This window comes from Leptopilina heterotoma, unplaced genomic scaffold (genome assembly GCF_015476425.1).
Source record: "Leptopilina heterotoma isolate Lh14 unplaced genomic scaffold, ASM1547642v1 Lhet_163, whole genome shotgun sequence".
NCBI lineage: Eukaryota > Metazoa > Arthropoda > Insecta > Hymenoptera > Figitidae > Leptopilina > Leptopilina heterotoma.
In genome coordinates, this window is record NW_025110879.1 from 898,448 (window position 1) to 919,557 (window position 21,110).

At 25.7% G+C, this 21,110-nt stretch overlaps 3 protein-coding genes across 4 annotated transcripts; 2 read left to right on the forward strand and 1 right to left on the reverse strand.

The window, feature by feature from the left end:
- The first annotated feature begins 392 nt into the window (after positions 1-392).
- LOC122499005 (serine/threonine-protein kinase grp) lies at positions 393-6,981 on the forward strand. Of its 2 annotated transcripts, none has more exons than XM_043607035.1 (8): positions 393-580; positions 871-1,017; positions 1,308-1,531; positions 3,364-3,684; positions 3,967-4,170; positions 5,356-5,600; positions 6,032-6,160; positions 6,593-6,981. In XM_043607035.1, exons 2-8 carry the CDS (start codon positions 953-955, stop codon positions 6,800-6,802), a joined length of 1,398 nt encoding a protein of 465 aa, XP_043462970.1. In that variant the 5' UTR covers positions 393-580; positions 871-952; the 3' UTR covers positions 6,803-6,981. The 2 variants fall into 2 exon arrangements, with proteins under 2 accessions (XP_043462970.1, XP_043462969.1); XM_043607034.1 differs by having other exon boundaries at positions 890-1,017.
- Positions 6,982-7,489: 508 nt separating this feature from the next.
- On the reverse strand, positions 7,490-9,387 carry LOC122499006 (nuclear inhibitor of protein phosphatase 1). The gene is made up of 6 exons (XM_043607036.1): positions 9,244-9,387; positions 9,100-9,160; positions 8,708-8,861; positions 8,382-8,602; positions 8,111-8,314; positions 7,490-8,007 (listed from the first exon to the last, which is right to left on the reverse strand). Exons 1-6 carry the CDS (start codon positions 9,270-9,272, stop codon positions 7,645-7,647), a joined length of 1,032 nt encoding a protein of 343 aa, XP_043462971.1. The 5' UTR covers positions 9,273-9,387; the 3' UTR covers positions 7,490-7,644.
- Positions 9,388-9,688: 301 nt separating this feature from the next.
- LOC122499007 (ras GTPase-activating protein 1) lies at positions 9,689-20,666 on the forward strand. The gene is made up of 15 exons (XM_043607038.1): positions 9,689-10,163; positions 11,199-11,380; positions 11,792-11,973; positions 12,281-12,678; positions 13,083-13,228; positions 13,317-13,650; positions 16,341-16,684; positions 16,986-17,177; positions 18,223-18,372; positions 18,510-18,558; positions 18,832-19,050; positions 19,225-19,457; positions 19,736-19,877; positions 20,024-20,161; positions 20,263-20,666. Exons 1-15 carry the CDS (start codon positions 10,116-10,118, stop codon positions 20,338-20,340), a joined length of 2,835 nt encoding a protein of 944 aa, XP_043462973.1. The 5' UTR covers positions 9,689-10,115; the 3' UTR covers positions 20,341-20,666.
- Positions 20,667-21,110: the final 444 nt, after the last annotated feature.

Here is a 21,110-nt window from a genome sequence, read left to right on the forward strand (position 1 = left end):
TTTTATCCAAAAAAATAATGTTCAAAATCATTAAATATACAAAAAGAAAATTTAAATATTTATTTTTCCCGCCAAAGTGCCTGTTGATGATCTATTCGCCATACACGGAAGTAAATCAAAATGTCAACATTTTTTAGCGGGAACAACATTTTTGTACAATACACTAAATTGAGCATTATTTAAATATAAATGTAAGTGAAATAAATTAAAATAAATATTTTCCATTTTTATCGATATTAATAAAATTATAAAATTATCGTAATTATAAAAAATTTATGAAAATTCCCTATGAAAAATTGCCATTTCTCTGCCATCTATCGGTACATAACCTTAAATTACAATCGTTTCGCGCTAACCTTTTCTTTCCTTTCTCCCCGCGATATTTGCGCATTCAAAGTGCGCAGATTTTTCGAGAGGAAGAACGTATTCCGTCATCGTCACAGCGTTTATGGTCAAGTGGCAACTAATACCGCATTTTATAATCGATTTCCCCATTTTAATAATTCTTTTTTTCCCCTCTTTGGTACAAAGTATAAAATTTTTCTAATAACCATTTTAAAAAGAAGTTTTTTTGAAAAAAGTAAGTGTGAAATTTTACTGTGTTTTGTTTTTACTATATTTGAATTTAAAGAAGGAAAGATAGATAGAGAGAGAGAGGTTGGCTTTAGAAAAAGAATTTCTTCTATTTCAGAAGCCACGTGTTCGGTCGTTATCATTTTATAACATTTTTTACTGTTAGTGCATGAATTTTACAAAATGTAATAGAATAGAATTATTGTACATTTGTAATTTAATGGGATAGTTAATTTTTTATTTCGTTTTACATGATATTGTCAGTATTTATAGGCTAATTGTATATATGTAACGCAGTATGTCTTGTGACCATTAGGAAGGAATCCCGCGGAAAAAAGAAATGAGATTTCTTTGTGTCGGCAAAAGGAGATGCTGAGTGATGATGACGGAATTTGTCGACGGTTGGCTTCTTGGGCATACCCTGGGCGAAGGTGCCTATGGAGAGTGAGTATTTATATATTTTTTTAATTTATCGAATTATAGAAATTAATTTTCAGATTATTTTTTTTAATTTTTGTATATTTTCAAAAATTATTCTTCTGTTTAAAAAAACAATTTTTTGCTGTCTGGAATTTATAAAAAAAATTTTGAAATTATAAAGAGAGAGAATTTAAATAAATTCATAATTTTTGTATATTTGATTCGTATTCTCTATTTTCAAAATTCAAGGTCACCACTTGTAGATTCAAAGGTAAACAATGATTTGACTTTCTTTGTGTTCTTTTCGTGTATAGAGTTAAACTTGTAATAAATAAAGTAACCAGGGAAGCTGTTGCTATGAAAATGGTAGATTTATCAAAACATCCAGACGCACGACAAGCAGTCAAGAAGGAATCGACAATTCATAGAATGTTGTCAAATCCGAATATAATTCAATATTTCGGACAACGTAGCGAGAAAAATATGGAATACATATTTTTAGAATACGCATCAGGAGGGGAACTATTTGACAAAATAGGTAAGTCCACCAACGCTTTTTTTATAATTATAATCCGTTTTTTTTTTGTTAGAAAATACGAAACAATTTTTTCAGGCCTCGGATATTATGATTTTTTCGACTTTTTTCGACTATTTTCAAATAATGCGACTTTTATCGACTTATATTAAAAAATTGCGACTTTTTCGACTTTTCTTCCAAATTTTGCGACAAAATACCATATTTTTTAGTATAAAATTGTGCCAATATGTAGATAAATCTTTCAAAAATTATTTTTGAAAATTTTTTCTAATTAAATTTGTGAAATATACCTACAATTAAAAAGATTTTGAATAATTGAAATTTAGTAAAATTAATTGAAAATAAATCCTTTTTTTCAAGTATTTTATTATAATTTTTAAAAATTAACTATTACAGAATTTTTATTGAAAATTTTGGAAATAATTGAATTTTTTAAAATTTTAATGAATAATCTTCAAGTGTAAATTCGATAAAAAATGAAAATATTAGAATAGTTTTGAAAAAAGTAATTCTCTGACAAAGTAATTTCAAATTTTTTTAAATTTACTATTTTAGAATTTTTGAGAAATTATTTATAATTAAAATTCATCAAAAATTGATTATTTATTTAATATTTTTTAAAAACTCAATTATTTATTTGCTTAATAAATTTTTTTGCAAAATTTAATTATTTTAGAGCATTTTATTAAAATTTGTTGCAAAATTCAATTATTATCATGAATTTAAATAAAATTTATGTCTAAATTCCATTTTTTAGAAATTTTTAAAAAATTTATTGCAAAATTCAATTATTTTCAGGAATTTTAATAAAAATTTTTATTTAAATTCAATTTTCAGGATTTTTTTTAAAATTTATTGAAAAATTCAATTATTTTCATAAATTTTAATAAAACTCTTTGCAAAATGAAATTTTTTCTGGAGTTTTATTAAAATTCTAATTCATCTATAATACTATAATTTTAATAAAACTCTTTGCAAAATTCAATTATTTTCAGAAATTTAAATAAAATTTTTGTCCAAATTCAATTTTTAGGAATTTTAAAAAAATTTATTGAAAAATTCAATTATTTTCATGAATTTTAATAAAACTCTTTGCAAAATTTAATTATTTTCAGAAATTTTATTAAAACTTTTGCCAAATTTCATTATTTTAAAGAATTTAATTAAAATTCATTGCAAATTTTAATTATTTTTCAAAGATTTTACTAAATTTAAAGTATTTTTTAAAAAATTTTTTAATTGTTATGTAATTGTAAAACTATTGCGTCTTTTAAAAATTATTCAGAAATATTTTTAAAAAGTTAATTTTACGAATTTATTTATTAAAATTTTTTGAATATATTCTACCTTAATATCTTTAAAAAGAAAAATGAACGGTTTCAATTATTATAAAAATTGAATATTTGTATTTAAATAATTGAATTCTTGAAGATCTTTCGGAAAAATATTAAAAAGTAATATAGATAATTGATTTATAGATGAAGTTTAGTTAAAAATTGTAGAAAATAATTGAATTCTTGTAAGGGTTATAAGTTTTAATTTTTATAAATTATTAAATTTCAGAATTTGAAATTTTTTAAATTTTATTTCCTGGTAAAAAAAGAAATAAGAAGTATTTAAATATTTTATTTAGCAAAATTATACAAGTTTTGATTAATCGAATTTATAAATCAGTGAAGAATCAGGGAAATAGAAAATAAAATATTTGTGACAACACTAAATTAAATAATCGACTTTTTTTCTATTTCTAATCGACTAAAGCGACTTTTTTTGTTCGTTAAAGTCGATCCGAGGCCTGTTTTTTTACTACAGAAAAAAATATTTTTTTTCAGAACCTGACGTTGGTATGCCGATATGGGAGGCACAAAAATATTTTCAACATTTAATTTCCGCTGTTGAATATCTTCATAGTCGTGGTGTTGCCCATCGGGATTTGAAACCAGAAAATTTACTATTAGACGATAAGGATAATCTGAAAATTACCGATTTTGGATTGGCGACGATTTATCGTATGCATGGACGTGAAAGAAATTTAGATACAAGATGTGGAACACTGCCTTATGTAGCGCCAGAAGTATTGGAAAGACAGTACAGAGCAGAACCTGCCGATATTTGGTCCTGTGGAATTATTCTCGTTGCTCTGCTGGCCGGAGGTGATTTTCTTTACCTTTAACTTCTTAACATTTTTTCAATTTCTTTTATACGCGTATTCAACACTAGATTCAATGTTTTTTTTCATTTCAAAAATCCATTTGTTAAAATTAATTCCAAATTTCAAAAATTCATTTTTTAAATGAATTTTTGAAATTTGGAATTAATTTTAACGAATGCATTTTTTTTCAAATGAAAAAAAATTGCAATAATTGTAATTATAATTAGATGTTAATGAATTAATTAATTCTTCAGTATTTAACGAGTCCCTGTCTGAAATACAGAACTGCCTTGGGATCAGTCCTCGGCAGATTGTCCAGAATATGAAGCTTGGAAAAATGGGAAATATGTGTCGATGACACCGTGGAAAAAAATCGACACCTTGTCATTGTCGTTGATTCGAAAAATTCTCGTTCACGAACCAATGAAGAGAATTAAAATTAGTGAAATTAAAAAACATCATTGGTTCATCAACAAATTTAGTGAAGGTATTTTTCTATTTTTTTGTTATCACGTCTTAATGTGTTTACAAGTTTCAAAAATATTCTTTCTAAAACTGTATAATTTTGTATAAAAATTTTAATCATTTAGTCTCTACTTGGGGGCGAAAAATTTTTATTTGGAATTTGATGACTTCCTGGACAGGTACTGAGTGACTCTGAGTTTAAAAATAATTTCTCAAAGCGACTCAGTACCCAACTGGGCGCTCACTGACAACATCATTCAGATTCTAATCATAACACGATCAGTTGAAAATATTTTTTGTCTTTTTGCGGATTTTTAAGTTGTATTCATTTTTATATCTATTTATTTATTTATTTACTTATTTTTTCACGAATTTTTAAATTATTTATTAACTTTCTAAAGTTTTGAACGTTCGGATGAACAACAATATTTTTTTTTGTACTTTTAATTTTTATTCTACAAAAAAAAAATTGTTAAGAAAATTATGATAAAGTTAAACGTCCAATTTTTATTATTTACATATTTTAATATTTAGAAAAAAAAACTCGTTCATTTTAACGTTCAAAACTTGAAACTTTTATCTGTATCGACTTTATTTATTTAATTTTTGTTTCGTTTGTTTCGTTGGCACTTTTTGTCAAGTATTTGCAGGCTAACAGGAGAAAGAGAAAAACTCTGGCCTCTACTTTGGTAACACAGCTCTATGATTTTAATGAAAACGATTCATAAAGCTAGATTACCAAAGTACAGACTAGATGTTTGTGCATCTTGGAAAACATTTCTATCATCATCATCATCGTCAAAGTTATAATAAACTGTTGTCCTTTCTTTGGTTATTCAGCTGTATGATTGCTAAACTTTCATAAAGCTGAAACACCGAAGCCAGGAAGGCGGTTAATGCGACACAATTATAATTGCATACGTTGACTAATTATAAGCTGTTTCATTGTAATATGAGCTTTAACAGATAAGGCAAAATCTTTGAAATTATAAACAGTTGGAATTTCATTTGACGATATTGTTCATTGTCACAATCTTTTGTCGCCTTTTCTGTGTTTTGTAATTTTCAAAATTTTAATTTTTTGAAATTTCCACCAATTTTATTTATTTATTTACTTCATTAAAAAATTTTCATTTAAATTTGATTAATTTACATGATTAATTATTATTTTCCTTTGAATTTTTTAACCGAAATCTATGATTTTTAGACGGGAATCACGTGGATCGTGACGTCGTCGATGGATTCAGATCGAAACGGCTTCTCATTGAGGACGAGGATAGTTTGACGAAAATATGTTATTCACAACCAGAAATAATAGAGAATAATATAAATTCAAATACATTTACGTCGACGGAATATCCCAATTTCTCCTTCTCACAACCAGCTCATATGGAAGATCTTTTGCTTTCCACTCAATTGCCCAATACACAGCCTAACACTCAAACTAGTCAGGTAATTAACTATTGTTCAACTGTAAAAAACTGCCAACTATTTTTTTTAATTAGCTAATTTCAACCTTTTTCCTCCAATTCAAAATTTTCAATTTAAAACGAAACTTCAAAAGTTTTTTTTAAATACTTATCAATTTTCGACAAAATATTAATTGTCGGAAATATTACAGAAAAAAATGCCATAATAAAAAAAAAGAATTTTTAAATTTTCATTTTAAAACAAGACTTAAAACTTTTTCTTTGAACTTAATATTTTAATTTAAACTTAACGTTTAAATATCAATTTTCCAAAGACTAAAAATATTAATTGTTGGAATTATTTCGAAAGAAGAAAAATTATTATTAATATTAATTAAAGTGTTGTTAATATTAATATGATTATTATTAATACAAGCGTGATTATTAACATTAATTAACGAAATTCTTTTCCAGAATTCCTTCCAGAGACTTGTTCGTAGAATGACCAGATTCTTCGTTTCGACTGAATGTGATTCGACTGTACAAAAACTAATGAATAGCTTAATGAAGTATAATTATAATCATCGCATGAATGGTGGAATAGTGCGTATAATTTATTAACATTTTTTTAGAAATTTTATCCTTATTTTGGCATTACTAAACAATTTTAAAATTCGTGAATGGTAAAATTGTTTAGGTGCAATAACATTAAAAAACACTATTTTAAAAAAAATATAAAATAATATCTTATAAAATTATAAATTATTATTGATAGTTATTAATAACAATAATAGTAATCACAATTATTAATAATAATATAAATATTTATAGAATTATAATAGAAATAATATTATAATTAATAATTATTATAATTGATGGTAGTAATAATAGTAGTAGTAGTAATTATTATCATTTAATGATAACTACTATCATTAATTTAAAAAAAGGAATAAAAGTACATTTTCGCTAAAAGAGATTTTCTAGGAAATTTCTATAAAAAAAAGGAAGTGATTCTAAATACTCGTTTCTTTTCAGATCACCATTTCGACTGTTGATAGAAGAAAAATGCCTTTAGTATTCAAAGCGAGTATTCACGACATGGACGGAAGAATCTTGGTTGACTTCCGTTTATCAAAAGGCTGTGGTCTTGAATTTAAGAGAAGGTTCTTAAAAATCAAAGCTGACCTTAAAGATATTATTACGAGAGGGCCAGTTCCACTAACTGACATTGCTCTCAGCTCATAAAATGAATTTTTAATTGTATGTAAATTCTCAAACGTGTTTTCATGTCCAATCTTTTGATGTTGTATTTCGAAGTGAGATTTTTTTTGTTTTTTTTAAACATATATTTATTTTACCCAACACGTATAGAATATTGATTCATTTCATCGTAGATCAAATAAACAAGGTATTTTTTAAACATACAAGAATTTATTTTCATCTCATAGAAGCAACATTTTACAATTTTTTTTTTTATTTACATTAGATTTTAAAAAAATTTATTTGTGAAAATCGATTTTTTTTATTGAAAAAATTTGTTTTACATATAGAATTTGTTTTTAAAATCGGCAAATCGTAATATTAAATTTAATTTTATAAATAAAAAATTTGATTTTAAATACATAATTATTGAATTTAATTTTAAATAAAAAATTTGTTTTTAAATATACAAAATCTATACTAAAAATCAAAAAAGTATATTGCTTCTAAAAAGTATTCAATTTAACAAAAAAATTGAAAATTTCGACGATAGAAAAGAAACTCAAGTGAATTGATCACTTTTTTTATTTTAATATCTAATTTTCATTCAAAACGTTTTATTAATAAAATTGTAAATCGATTAAATCTAAAAAAAAAATCCTGGAGGAGTAAAATGCGAATTTTACAAAACCTTTGAATTTCGGAACTAAAAAAAAAGCGTAGGGGGTAGACACTTTCTTCACTTACCTTATATACAATTCGAGAATATTGAATTTTTAGAAGAAAAAAAATTTCCCTCTCAGTAGGAAATTTGCAAAATTCTCGTTTAAAAGTCTTGTGTACTGATAATAGTTTTTTGGAGATAAAAAGAGAGGAGAATTTTGGTTTTATACCAAGAGTGTTGGCAAAGGCTTTTTTCCAGGCCACGCTTCTTTTGCGTACTTCTTCTTTTTTGGTTCCATTGCATGGCCCTCGACTGATCCAGGCATTTCAGTTATGTTGGTTGTTTCTATTTGTATTTGATTCTGTGTCATCTCAACTTCAGGAGCAGGATTTGGAAGAGCAATCCCAAGACGAGATGTTAACGATGTTAATCCAACGGTGAATGGATTATTAGAAATACTAGAAGTATACTGCTCCGGAGGTAGATCATTATATAAATTTGGAGTCGTGGAAGTTGGCTGTAGATGCTTCATTATATTATGATTGTCTTCCGATAATGATATCAAACCCCCCTCCATTCGCATTCTCTGTTTTGGAGTAAAAAAAAAGAAAATTGTATTGAAATAATAAAACAAATAAACAAGTAAAATTTATATGATTTAAATTTTAATGAAAAAAATGAGGACTTACTTTGCTAGGCACAACAGTGGTTTGTATCAAATTACGAAATTTGCCAACAGACGGATCAACGTCTTCGGGATTAATGACTTCCTCGTCGTCATTAAATGAAATTCCCTTTTTCTTTCGTTTTCTCGTCGATTTATGAACCTCGTCATCGGTAATGCCCAACATTGAAATTCGTCGATTATGCGCAGTATTAAATTCCGTAAGATTCTAAAATAGAAAATAATGTTCTTTACTACGTAAATATATTTTTTAGATTAGAATTAAAAATAATTACGTCGAGTTCGGTTTCCGTTTCGGGTAAACCCAACAATCCTCCGGCTTCTGCATCCTCTGACGATTTTTCGAGTTCATCTATTATTGTCCGATTGCCCGTTTGCGGCCGTTCTCTTATTATATAGTAACGAGTGGAAGCTCCAAAATGAAATGTACTATCAATAGGTAATTGAGTTGGTTTATTACTTTCCAATCTCATATTCCCAATATAAGTTCCATGAGCTGAAAGTAATTATTTAAAAAAACATTTTCTTTTTCTTCACACTAAATGCAATTTTCAAAAAATAAAATTGTAAATTAAAACAAAACTGTAAATTAAATACTCACTACTTCCTAAATCAACTAGGAAAGCTCTATTTAAATGTTTATGATAAACAAGAGCCGAATGGACACGGGAACAAGAAGCATGATCTATGCAAAAATCATTCATTTGCTGATTGCGTCCAAACAAGTAACATTTCTTCTCATCCACCATTAATTTCTGCAAAAACGATTTATGTCAATAATTTTAATTCGAATTTAAAAAAATTTCAAACCTTTAACCATAAGTAAAAATAAACTTGATAAAAAATTATTTTAAACAAATTTCCGAATATGTTTTGACAGATTCGACACGACTTCGAAGTCAAAACAAATACAAATAAAAAATCTATTTATTCGAAACAATAAATTCGGTAAATGAACAAAAGTTAAAATATTAACGAAATATGAATAATTACCTGTATTAATTTATCTCCTTTTAATACATCTAAATGTAAACCAACTGGAGGTTTACCAGCCCTAAAATCATAACCTAGGTTACAGTAAACCAACTAATATTCACAATTCTATTTATTAACACCGAAAATTGTGAATAAACTTACCAATTGGGAACTTCGTAATGATTCGCCATATTTTACATCTGAGTTTAAATAAATATTCCTCTTTATTTGTTTTCCAATTGTATAAAAACAACAAAAGGACATTTATGAGTACAAGTGCAAGTGGTACAAGTTCACGTAAGCGGCCATTTTAAATTTCGCAAAGCGCATGCGCGCACAATTCGAAATGGCGCTTATTTCAAAATCAGTTTACAACACAATTTCTATTATCTTCTTTCCCTTCAAACACAATAATTTAAATTTACAAAGACAGTTTTTCTCAAATAATCCTCATAAAATATTTAATTACATTTTTACTACACTTTCAATTTTACTATATTTTCAGCATTACTATATTTTATGATTTCTATAATTTCTATTGAACAAGCAACAATAGAAACACCCCCATCAATTCAAGTGCGCAAAATCAAAACGCGTTTGACAGCGCATTCGGAATTCGACCAGTCGGCGAGTTAGTCATTGAAAAATGACAACGATGTTCAAAATTTCCGATAAATAATTAAGTTTCTAAACAATTGGTTTTTTTGGCAACCATTGTCACTTGTTTACGCAAGCATCAATGCGTTTTTGTGTCAAAAAAAGAAAAATGTGTAATTTTAAATAAAAAGTAAAAATAAAAAAAAAAGAAGCCACATCGTGATTCACAGGACGAATTCCCTCGTCAGCGTGTGTGAGAGAGGACAGTGGTGTAAAATGGCTGCGGGAAACGTCAATAGATTTTCCATTGATAAACGACACGCATTTTGTAAATAAGTCCCAACAAAATATTCAAACATATTTTGTAAATGAATCCAGTGACTTATTAAAAATCTCAATAAAAACATCGTTATTTTCAACTATTGTATGCAACGAGAATGGCAGAATTTGTACGAGGAGGACCCAGCGTATCAAACAGTGTTAAGGTATATATGTTTTATTTTTTTTTCTCCATTTAAAATAATCTCAAGTTTTTAACTTATCAAAGAGGGAAAAAAAACATTTCTCACCAAGATAAATGAAAAACAAAGAAAAGAGACAGATTCTTTAATTCTTTAGCATAACGCGACAAAAAAGAAGAAAAAAAAAACAATATGACGCTCTTCTTTTTCAATTAAAAATATTTATTAAATTCTAATTTTTGTTTGTAAATAAACATGAAAAATACTATCTTTCTTTTTATAAATATTTTTTATATACTATTTATGAATTTTAAAAAGAGAAAGCAGATAATTACAGAAAGAATGTGATTTTCTCATAGGCAAATCTCATAATTGTTTCTTTTATAATTATGGGAAGTAAAAAGAAAAAATGAACCGTAATTAACTATATCAAGAAATTGCTTTCAAAACGTTTAATAAAATGTAGGAATAGAGATAATTGTCATTCGTTTGGTAAACTAGTTAATTTTTAGTCAATAAATTTCTATTCCAAATTTTCAATTTAAAAATATCCAAACGCAAATATTGAGACAATTTTCGCCTAATGTGAAATTAATGTAAATAAATAAATGTAAATTATTTCTAATAGATAATTTTGTGTATTACATACAAATTTATCAATTACATTTCATTTAATTTTTTATTTTTTGAAATTAAAATAATATTAACAATATCAAATAATTTATATTTGTTAATAATCCATGGCAAGTTTAGTAAATAACAATAATAATGTCAATAATAAATAATAATAATAATAATAATAATAATAATAATAATAATGGAAGTAATAATAACAATAATAAAAAAATAATAATAATGGCAATAATAATAACAATAAAAAAATAATAATAATAGTTTAAAAAATGTATTTAAATTTATTTATTGATTTATTCCGATAAAATAAATAAATATTAAATAACATAAAAAGTAGTAGTATTTACTACACTATAAACTAGTTTTTAATTTTTTAAATAATTTTTCTGGTATCAGAATACTAAATAGCTTTGAAATATAAAACAGATTGATCATAACAGCAAGGGAGGATCTCCCAGTACCGGAAGTGAAGATGGAGGTCCTAATGAATCCCTAAATGCGGAAAATGAATTTGATCCATTCTTAGAAAATATACCAGACGATCCTCCGGATACAGAAGAGCCAGACAGTGGAAACAACACACTTTTAACAGCTCCACCAGAAAATCAGTGAGTTAAATTTTTACTTACTCAATAATTAATTAATTAATTAATTATTGAATAAATATTTTTGCAATAGTTTTTTCATATAATATTATATAATATTTACATTTGAATTTATCACTCGGTCGTCTTAGTTAAAATATGAAAATAATTATAATTAAATAAATAAAATAATAAAAATTAATTAACTAAATAATTATAATTACTATATAAATAATTTCGGAAATAAAAATTTTAGTTAAATTTCGACGAGTTGAAATTAATTTTCCTTAATTAGGGAAATTAGTTAATTTTCCTTTTTGGCTTTCTTTGTTTTCTTATATTGTATTTTTGTCTTTCATTATAAGTATTTTTGAAAAAAATCTAATGATTAATTTTTTATAAGAAAAAGAAATAATGTATAATTTTCTCACGCAGATGGTATCATGGACGATTGGATAGGTTCACTGCCGAGGAAAGATTATGGGATGCAAGTAAAATGGGAACATATTTAGTTCGTGAGAGCGATAGAAAGCCTGGCAGTTATGTTCTTTCATACTTGGGACGCACGGGAATTAATCATTTCCGAATTACAGCTGTTTGCGGTGATTATTACATCGGTAAGAAATTTTTTAGTTGAAAATTTTTCCATGAATAAATAAATAAATAACAAGAAATATATAATGAGAAATTGTCGAAAATAAAAACAAAAATAAGAAAGGAATTTTAAATTTGTTTTTTAATTTTCGTTATAAATTCTTTATAAAGAATTTTTTATTTATTAATAAAATAGAAATGTAGTTAATTTATTATTATTTACATTTTTATTAAAAATAAATGTTTCTTATTTTTGTTTGTTTATGTTTATTTGTATTTTTTATTTTCGTTTTGATAATTCTTCTTAACACTGTTTACAATTTATTGCAGGCGGTCGTCAATTTAATAGCCTTTCAGACCTTGTTGCCTATTATACCCATTGTTCGGATCTATTGAAAAGAGAACGCCTTATACATCCAACACCACCACCTGAGCCTGTCAATGATAAAAAACGAATTGTCGCAATATTGCCCTATACAAAAATGCCCGATACCGATGAACTTAGCTTTCAAAAGGGCGATATTTTCTTCGTTCACAACGATATGGGCGATGGATGGCTTTGGGTCACTGCCCACAGAACTGGCGAGCAGGGCCTAATTTTCCGTGAACTTGTCGAGGATCTTGATGATTCGATTGATCCAAATACTGTATTCTCATGGTTTCATCCGAATGTCACGAAAAGTGAGGCTGTCGATATGCTGGTGAAAGCGGGTCCCGGCAGTTTTCTAGTCAGTAATATTTTTCTTTTCACTTGCAGAATTTTCTATTTCTTTTCTTTCCTTCTTTCTTTCTTTCTATTTCTTTTCAGAAAAAATTTTGTGAATATTTTATTAATTCCTCTTTTTGTTAGTCAACTCAAGTATTTTTAACTAGTTTGTCCAAAAATTGGAGTAAGATTGTTTTCCTAAAGTTTCGAAAGTTCAAATAAACTAAATTTGTTTTTTGTTTGTAAATTACTATCTAAAGAAGGAAAATTATTAAAATTTATCGTTTACTCAGTTAGGAATTAACTTTTCTATTGTGAAAAATAACTTTTTCTGCAAAGAATACAAATTAAAAGAAATAAAAATATTGTCGTTCGAAATTTTGGTCTTGCAGTTCAACATTTGTTTATTTAATCGTTTTTTAATAGGTCAGACCTTCAGACAACAGTCCCGGCGATTATTCTCTTTTCTTCCATATCAATAATCAAATTCAAAGATTTAGAATTGAAAAGAAAGGTGTACGTTATTTGATGGGTGGTCGAACTTTCGAGTGTCTAGACGCTGTCATAAATAGGTGAGTAAATTTCCAAGTGTAAAATAATAAATATGTTTATTATTTTATAATAATTGAATAAAAAAATAAATTTAAAAAATAATTTTAGATATCGAAAGGAGCAGATAGTGGAAGGTCACACATTGGTTCAAGCAATGGTGACGGAGCCCGATGGCAGTGTTCGAGTTAATAGAGAAGTGCAACACGCCGAGAAAATATACGCAACTTTGCGAGAGTGTCGAGAGCAATCAGGAGCAAAGAAGAATAAGGGAATTAAAATGCAAGGCTATTTGGAGAAGAAATCGGAGAAGAATAAAAAATGGAAGGCATTGTATTTTGTACTTCTTGTCGATGCCACCGACACTCATTTATATTTGTACGATAATCCTAAACGAACCAAGCCAAAGGGCCTCATCGATTTAAGCTGCGCGTATTTATACCAGGCGAGTTAATACACTTTTTTTCAATTTAAAAAACAGTTCCATATTTTGATATTCAATTTTATTTATTCTAATCATTTAAATTTTAAAATCTCTTCTCTTTAATCATTAGTAGGAACAATTCGCGCGGCTGACTTCTCCCTCAATTTTTTAAATTAAATTATCAATTTTAAAAATAATAATAGAACGTAAAAATTTTTAATTCAAATTTTTTTTTATAAAAATAAAATATGAATTGGAATATATACTTTTATTATTATTATAATTATAATAATCATATATTCTGACATAGGGAATTCAGGGAAAAGTCAGGAATTATTATTAAAAGTACTGAAAAAAATTAAATTTTTAGAATTCATAAGAAAATTCTGAATTTTTTTGTTTGACTCACAAACTATAAAATTACCACAAATTTTATAAAATTTCATTGTTGAATGAATTTAATTAGAAATTTCAATGAACTTAAATTTTTGTTTTAATAATTCAAAATCTTCTAAAATTATTTAAATTTGTCAATATATATATTTATTTAATTATTAAAAATAATGGATTTATAGAAAAATTTTAGTTAAAAACATTTTAAAAAATTGAATTTTGAAGAAGTTACAAATTATTGCAAAAATTTAATTATTTTCAAAAGTAATAAAATTCTTATCACAAAATTCAATTATGATCAAAATTTACAAGAAAATATCGACAAAATTCCAATTATTATCTTTATAAATAAAATAATTCTTCTCAATTCAATTATTTTCAGAAATAATAAAACTTATCGCAAAATTTCAATTATTTTTAATACAATTTTAATCAAATTCCTTGAAAAATGTAACTATTCTAAAAATTTTTATTTAAATTCGTCAAAAGAATTCTTTATAAGAAAATATTTAAAAAAGAAATTATTGTTTTCGAATAATTTTACAATTAAAGATAATTATTCGTAAATAAATTTAACAGAACATTTTTTTCAATAAAATTTTTTTTGTTTTCTAAAAATGCAAAAATTTTCAGTTTCATTTTCAATTAAGTTTTCTAACTGTAATGTTTTTTTTCCAAAAGAAATAAATGAGTTTGTGAAAAATATTGTTATTGATAAATAAAAATTATGCATAAGATGGGTATATTACCCATTTCTTGATCATAATTTTCTAACAATTAACAATTTTCTTATATTTTTTATAAATAAAAAGGAAAAAAATTTGCATAATTTAGATCAGTCAAACGAAATTTGTTATAAAAAAAACATATGGGTCACTCCACTGACTTTCGTCTGGGGGTTGTTGCAGCTATATTTTGAGAAAATCTGGTTTCAAAATATGTAAAACTAGAAGACTTCCTGATTCCATTAACCATAATATTATTCCGAAAATTTTATTTTTTTAAATTTTATTATTAATCAAAAGTTGGACTCTCGGAGTGTTATTTTGTAACCTTAAATTTTGCACTTTTTTAAAATCGTTTTTAGTCAATAAACTATTGTAATTTAAAATAAATAAACTATTGTAATTGTTGTGTATTTTAAACTATTGTATGTCATATATCAGAACTTACCAAAAGCATAAATCATTTGATGGTGAATCAGGAATCGAAGCAATTACTATGAAAATATATTATTTTTAATTAATAAAGCGAGATCGAAAATTTTTTCACAAAAAAATATTCCGATTTTCTGAAGACTATAACTTTTTTCTCAATGCTCCTAAAATTTTAGTCTTCTCCGTATAGTTGAAAAATGACATAATTAACTTAATCTTAAAATTTGAAGTAGGTGTTTTGCTTCATTTTTTAAATATTAATTTTTTTATTTATTTTCTTAAAAATTAACCCTTTTAAGTGAATAATTTTTAAAAATTAATATTTCGAAAACGAAGCAAAACACCTACGTCAAATTTTAATATTGAGTAAATTATATTACTGTTAAGCTACACAAAGAAGATTGAAATTTTAGGAGCATTGAGAAAAAAGTTATAGTCTTCAGAAAATCGGAATATTTTTTTATGAAAAAAATTTTCGATCTCGCTTTATTAATTAAAAATAATATATTTTCATAGTAATTGCTTCGATTCCTGATTCACCATCAAATGATTTATGCTTTTGGTAAGTTCTGATATATGACATAAAATAGTTATTGACTAAAAACAAATTTAAAAAAGTGCAAAATTTAAGGTTATAAAATAACACTCTGAGAGTCCAACTTTTGATTAATAATAAAATTTAAAAAAACAAAATTTTCGGAATAATATTGTGGTTAATGGAATCAGGAAGTCTTCTTGTTTTACATATTTTGAAACCAGATTTTTTCAAAATATAGCCGCGCAACAACCCCCAGACAAAAGTCAGTGGATCATAATTCTTTTTAAATTTTCTAATTTAAAATATTATTTTATTATAAATCATGAAAAATACCTTCATATTTTCGATTTGTCAAACAATATTTTTTAAAGGAAAAAGAAAGCAAACACAAAAACTAACTTCAAAGTGTGGACAGACATAATGAAAGAATGAAATACGAAGATTATTATAGTTAATAATTTTAATTAATTGAATAATTAACTATAATAATCTTCGTATTTCATTCTTTCATTCTGTTTTACGATAAATAATAATGTCCGAGTGATAAAATAATTATTTTAATTATTACTGTCATCTAGTTTTTACTAACAATTATTAAAACAGTTGAAAAATTTTGATTTCAGGTACATGAAAGTGTTTTCGACAGACCTCACTGCTTTCAATTGGTTGAGCGAGCTCTTCCCTGTTTAGCAACGATAACATATTTGGCGGCACCAAATTCTGAAAATGCATCAGATTGGATTAATGCTCTAAAACCACTTTGTGTTTCACAATTAACGCGAGCGCCAAAAGTCGCTCGCTTACGTGAATTACGCTCATTGCATTTGCATATTCTCGACGCACATCGACTTCCATATAAATTGGTGCCGAATCCATTTATAATTGTAGCTTTAAATAATGTTAAAGTCGCACGCACAAAAGTTAAGACTGGGTTGCATCCACTTTGGGACGAGGAATTTATTCTCGAGTGCGTAATTGTAATTTTTATTATTTATTTTATTCTTCTTCTTCTTCTTCTTATTTTTTACGTAATTTTTATTTTATATTACTGGAAAAAATATTATTTTGAAAATTTTAACAACTTCCTGTCGAAATTGTTTTATTATTTTTTTTTTTTGCGTAATTTTTATTTTTTATTAAGAAAAAAATATTCTGAAAATTCTAGCAATTTGCCCTCGAAATTGTTTTCAAATAATTCCAGAGCAAATTGCTCCGAATTTAAATGTTTCTAAAACTTCAAAAAGAGTGAGAAATAAATTATTTTACAGAGATGTACCACCGGATGTGATGTCATTTTCTCTAACATTATACAACAAAGGAAAGCGCAGTAAAGACACGGAAGTGGCTGAATTGACAGTCGATCTATCAAGTCTGACTAATGGAGAAGAAATGGATGAGTGGTATCCATTATCTGGCGTTACACCACTTGGCGAATGGGGGGCATTACGTTTACGTTTAAGGTAATTTAATTCCTCCTTTAATTAATCAATATTAATAATCGTTGTAATCCGGTAATCTGTTCGCAGTTTGAAGTTAGTTGTTGATTGCTTTTTTGTTTCCTAACTTTCTTAAAATTTTTCTTTTTAAATATTTTTAATTTTAAAATTAATGTATTGAAAATCATTGAATTATTGCAAAGAATCTTGTCAAAAAATTAAAATTAAATTCTTTTGAAAAATTTCTTTGAATGTTTTTAAAATAGTGGAGTTTCTTTAATAATTTTAATTGAAAATTTTGAAAGCAATTGAATTTTATGAAGAAGAATTTTATTAAAATTGTATTAAAAATAATTGAATTCCTGAGGAGAATTTTATTATTTATGCACAAAAATAATTTAATTCTTGCGAAGAATTTTACTGTTTATAAAATGAATTGTTCCGAGGAATTTATTAAAATTTATTAAAATTCGAGGAATTCAATTCGGGAAATTCAATTAAAGTTGTTTCGAAAATAATTGGATTTCTGTAAAGAATTTTATTAAAATTAAGTATATTCAAAATTATGGAAATTTTTAAAAATAATTAAATTCTTTCATGTAATTTTATTTAAACTGAATTAAAAGTAATTTAATCCACGCAAAGAATTTTAGTATTTATAAAAATAGCTGAATTGTTTCGAAGAATTTATTAAAATTTGATGAAATAATTGAAATTTGTGGAAATATTTTAAAATATTTGAATTCACCCGAGGAATTGAATTAAAATTGTTTTGAAAATATAAACAATAATAATTAATTTTGTTCTTAATAAGTGAATTTTTTAAATTTTGATTATGAAATTATTGAAAATTTTACATTTGAAAATAAAAAATGTTGTAATTTGCATAATAATAATAAATTGAATACCACATTCCGCGCGTAACATTTTCTAGTCCCTTAATAATTTAATTAATAGTTTAAATTATTCCTTTAATAATTTAATCAAAATTTAGTTACTTAGTTTAGTCAAAATTAAAAAAAAATAATAAAAATACGAAGAATGTCTAATGTACGATTTTTCTTTTCAGATACAGACACGATTTGTCGATGCCACCGGAGGAATACAGTCCTTTACAACAATTGTTATTGGATCCAGAACTACACGTTGTCAGAGCGTTAGCCGATGTTTGTCACTTGGATCGCGTACCATTGGCAAATAGTCTTCTCAGAATATTTAGGTAACTATTATTACTGTTATTATTTTACTTTAATGTTTATTTAATTAAATTAAATAAATAATAAATTTCCTTTTTTTAAAAAAAAGGATGATAAATTTCATACAGTATAGAAAATAAATAAATAAAATATTTTGCAGGCATGACAGAAAAGAAGCCGATCTTCTCAGGTCTTTGAATCAAGCAGAAGTAAGTAATATTTTTTATAATAATTTTAATTCGATTATTAATTACTATATTATTATTATAAATATACTAATTAATTTATTATTGCTATAACTTTTATTATTTCTATTATTTTTTATTTCCTTAAAAAAATGAAAATGAAATGAAATTGAACGTTTAAATGAATGAAATTTTTTATTCATTAAACTAATTTTTCAAAATTTACTAAATGGAAAATAGTGAAAATAAAAACGATTTTTCGGAAACATAATATTTTACATTCTCAATTTGTTTCAGGTTGACAAAGAAGACGAAACACCAACATTATTCAGAGCTGCAAGCCTTACGACTACATTGATGGATCTTTATATGAAATCAGTGTGCACGTCATTCTTAAAAGCTGCTCTACGTGACACAATAGTGAAATTAATCGAAAGTAAACAAAGCTGTGAGTTAAATCCGACAAAAATGGATTCGCCAGAAGACGCTTGCAATAATGCCGAATTTTTACTACAAGTAAGTCGAACATCCTTTTCTTTTTTTTTCTCAAAAATATAAATTTAGTTATGAAAAGTTAAATTTAGTTAAATTGAGTTAAATAAAGTTAAATTAAATTAATGTTTGCAAAATTGAAACGAGATTATCTAATTTGAAAATGTTTTCCCTTTTCTTTGTTTCTAAACAATTTAGGTTTTGGATGAGGTAACTTTGAGCATTTTTACAAGTCCCGATGCATGTCCCAAGACATTGAGGTACATTTGCGGATGTCTACAAAGAGCAGTGGTTTCAAAATGGCCTCACGAAAGATTGGTGAGAACGAGAGTCGTCAGTGGTTTTATATTTTTACGTCTATTGTGCCCAGCAATTTTAAATCCTAGATCTTTTAATCTCATTGCCGAACCACCGCCACCAGCTGCTGCACGGTAATTAAAAAGAACAAAACAAAATATATTCAAATTCAGATTTCTCTAAAGATTTGAACGAAATAATATGTTTTTGTGTTCCAATATTTAAAAAAATTAATGAACTGAATTGAAAAATATTGTATTTAAATTATTTATTTAGTAATCAATATTTTTTTAATTAGAAAAAACAATATTTTTTTAATTTAGGGACATGGAATTCAGTATTAGTTTGCTTTTAATATAAAAATTTGCAAACTAAAAAAAGAAAATTAATTAATTAAATTTCTCTTAAACAGATCTTTAGTGATGGTTGCAAAATGTCTACAAAATTTGGCAAATCTTGTGGAATTTGGTGGTAAAGAGCCCTACATGGAAGTGGTCAATCCATTTATTCTCAAAAACAAAGAAAGAATGGTTGTATTTTTGGATCAATTGTCCGTAAGTGTTATTTTTAATTCTTTAATTAAGTGATAAAAATAGAATTTAAAGAATTAATTTTTTATGTTTTTAAGTTAAAAGTTTTAGTCGTTAAAAAATTAATTCAAAGAAAAGTAAAATTAAAATTGTTTGAAAAACTGTTACAGAATATTACGGAGAAACCAGATTCGGAGAGTACAGATCCAAGAGGAAAATGCGGTTCCGACACAGCAAGAGATTTAGCAACTTTGCATCATATTTGCGTGTCACATTTAAAAGAACTGCAAGCTTTGTCAAAAACTCAGGTATGTTTATCAAAATTTTATATTAAAATTTTCTTTTTAAATTTTATATTAAAATTTGACTTTTTAAATTAAAATTAAAATTTTCTCTTTAATTTTTACAGCCCACAATCAAACAGTTGGTAACTGTAACGGAAATGTTGACTAAACACAAACAGAAATATATGGAAATGATACGGTAGTGCTAAAAACCAGAAAAACCATCGACAATGCCAAAACGCGACAAAATAGTTAAATCAATATCGACAAGTTAAACTATGCGTAGTATTTAATGATAAAAATAATTATGATTAATTGGTTTAACTAAAATTTTTAACAGACTGACGTGCCATATATTATTGTATACACACAAGCCTACATTTACCATTTTACTTATGTAATTAGAGTTTAGTTTATATATTCTATAGCAAAAGTAACATAACAGTGATATAGCAATTATTATACAGGTATATGACAATTTTATATTCACTTAGGTGCTCGAAAATAAATATATATATATAAATCGAAATTATAGTTAATGATCAAATTAAAATGATCCTATTCTTCAAAAAATAATTGCACTAAAATTATCAATTAAAGCATTCCAGGGGGTAAAATGTTAATAAAAATAACGACGTTGTTTTTACTTTTTAATTCACTTTTATCACAATACACCTAATACACTTTAAAAGACATTTTTCACCTTTGATCATTGACTCCAGCATCGCAATCACTTTTTCAAATGATTAAAAGTTTTCCGTTTCACTGCTTTAAACTTCACTTTTGTTTTTGAAACACTTTTCTTTTGAGTTATTTTATTTTTAATTCACGGTTAGCACAATAAACTTTTACAGAGAAAACCGTAGAAGTTTGTATTTGCGCGACTTATGTCATGGCGTTGACGGAACTTCCGGTCTAAAGGTCCTATTGGTTGCAACCCCTTGAACCAATACAGGAAATTGTAGTTTCGTAT

Bases quoted from the DNA above. Each gene is read 5' to 3' on its own strand.
- LOC122499007 (XM_043607038.1), top strand. From the start codon at position 10,116: ATGGCAGAATTTGTACGAGGAGGACCCAGCGTATCAAACAGTGTTAAG. The intron at 10,164-11,198 runs GTATATATGTTT...AATATAAAACAG, and splicing joins GCGTATCAAACAGTGTTAAG to ATTGATCATAACAGCAAGGG. The intron at 16,685-16,985 runs GTGCGTAATTGT...ATTATTTTACAG, and splicing joins GACGAGGAATTTATTCTCGA to AGATGTACCACCGGATGTGA.
- LOC122499005 (XM_043607035.1), top strand. From the start codon at position 953: ATGATGACGGAATTTGTCGACGGTTGGCTTCTTGGGCATACCCTGGGC. The intron at 1,532-3,363 runs GTAAGTCCACCA...ATTTTTTTTCAG, and splicing joins GGAACTATTTGACAAAATAG to AACCTGACGTTGGTATGCCG. The intron at 5,601-6,031 runs GTAATTAACTAT...ATTCTTTTCCAG, and splicing joins CTAACACTCAAACTAGTCAG to AATTCCTTCCAGAGACTTGT.
- LOC122499006 (XM_043607036.1), bottom strand. From the start codon at position 9,272: ATGGCGAATCATTACGAAGTTCCCAATTG. The intron at 9,161-9,243 runs GTAAGTTTATTC...TTATGATTTTAG, and splicing joins CATTACGAAGTTCCCAATTG to GGCTGGTAAACCTCCAGTTG. The intron at 8,315-8,381 runs GTAATTATTTTT...TTTCTATTTTAG, and splicing joins AAACGGAAACCGAACTCGAC to AATCTTACGGAATTTAATAC.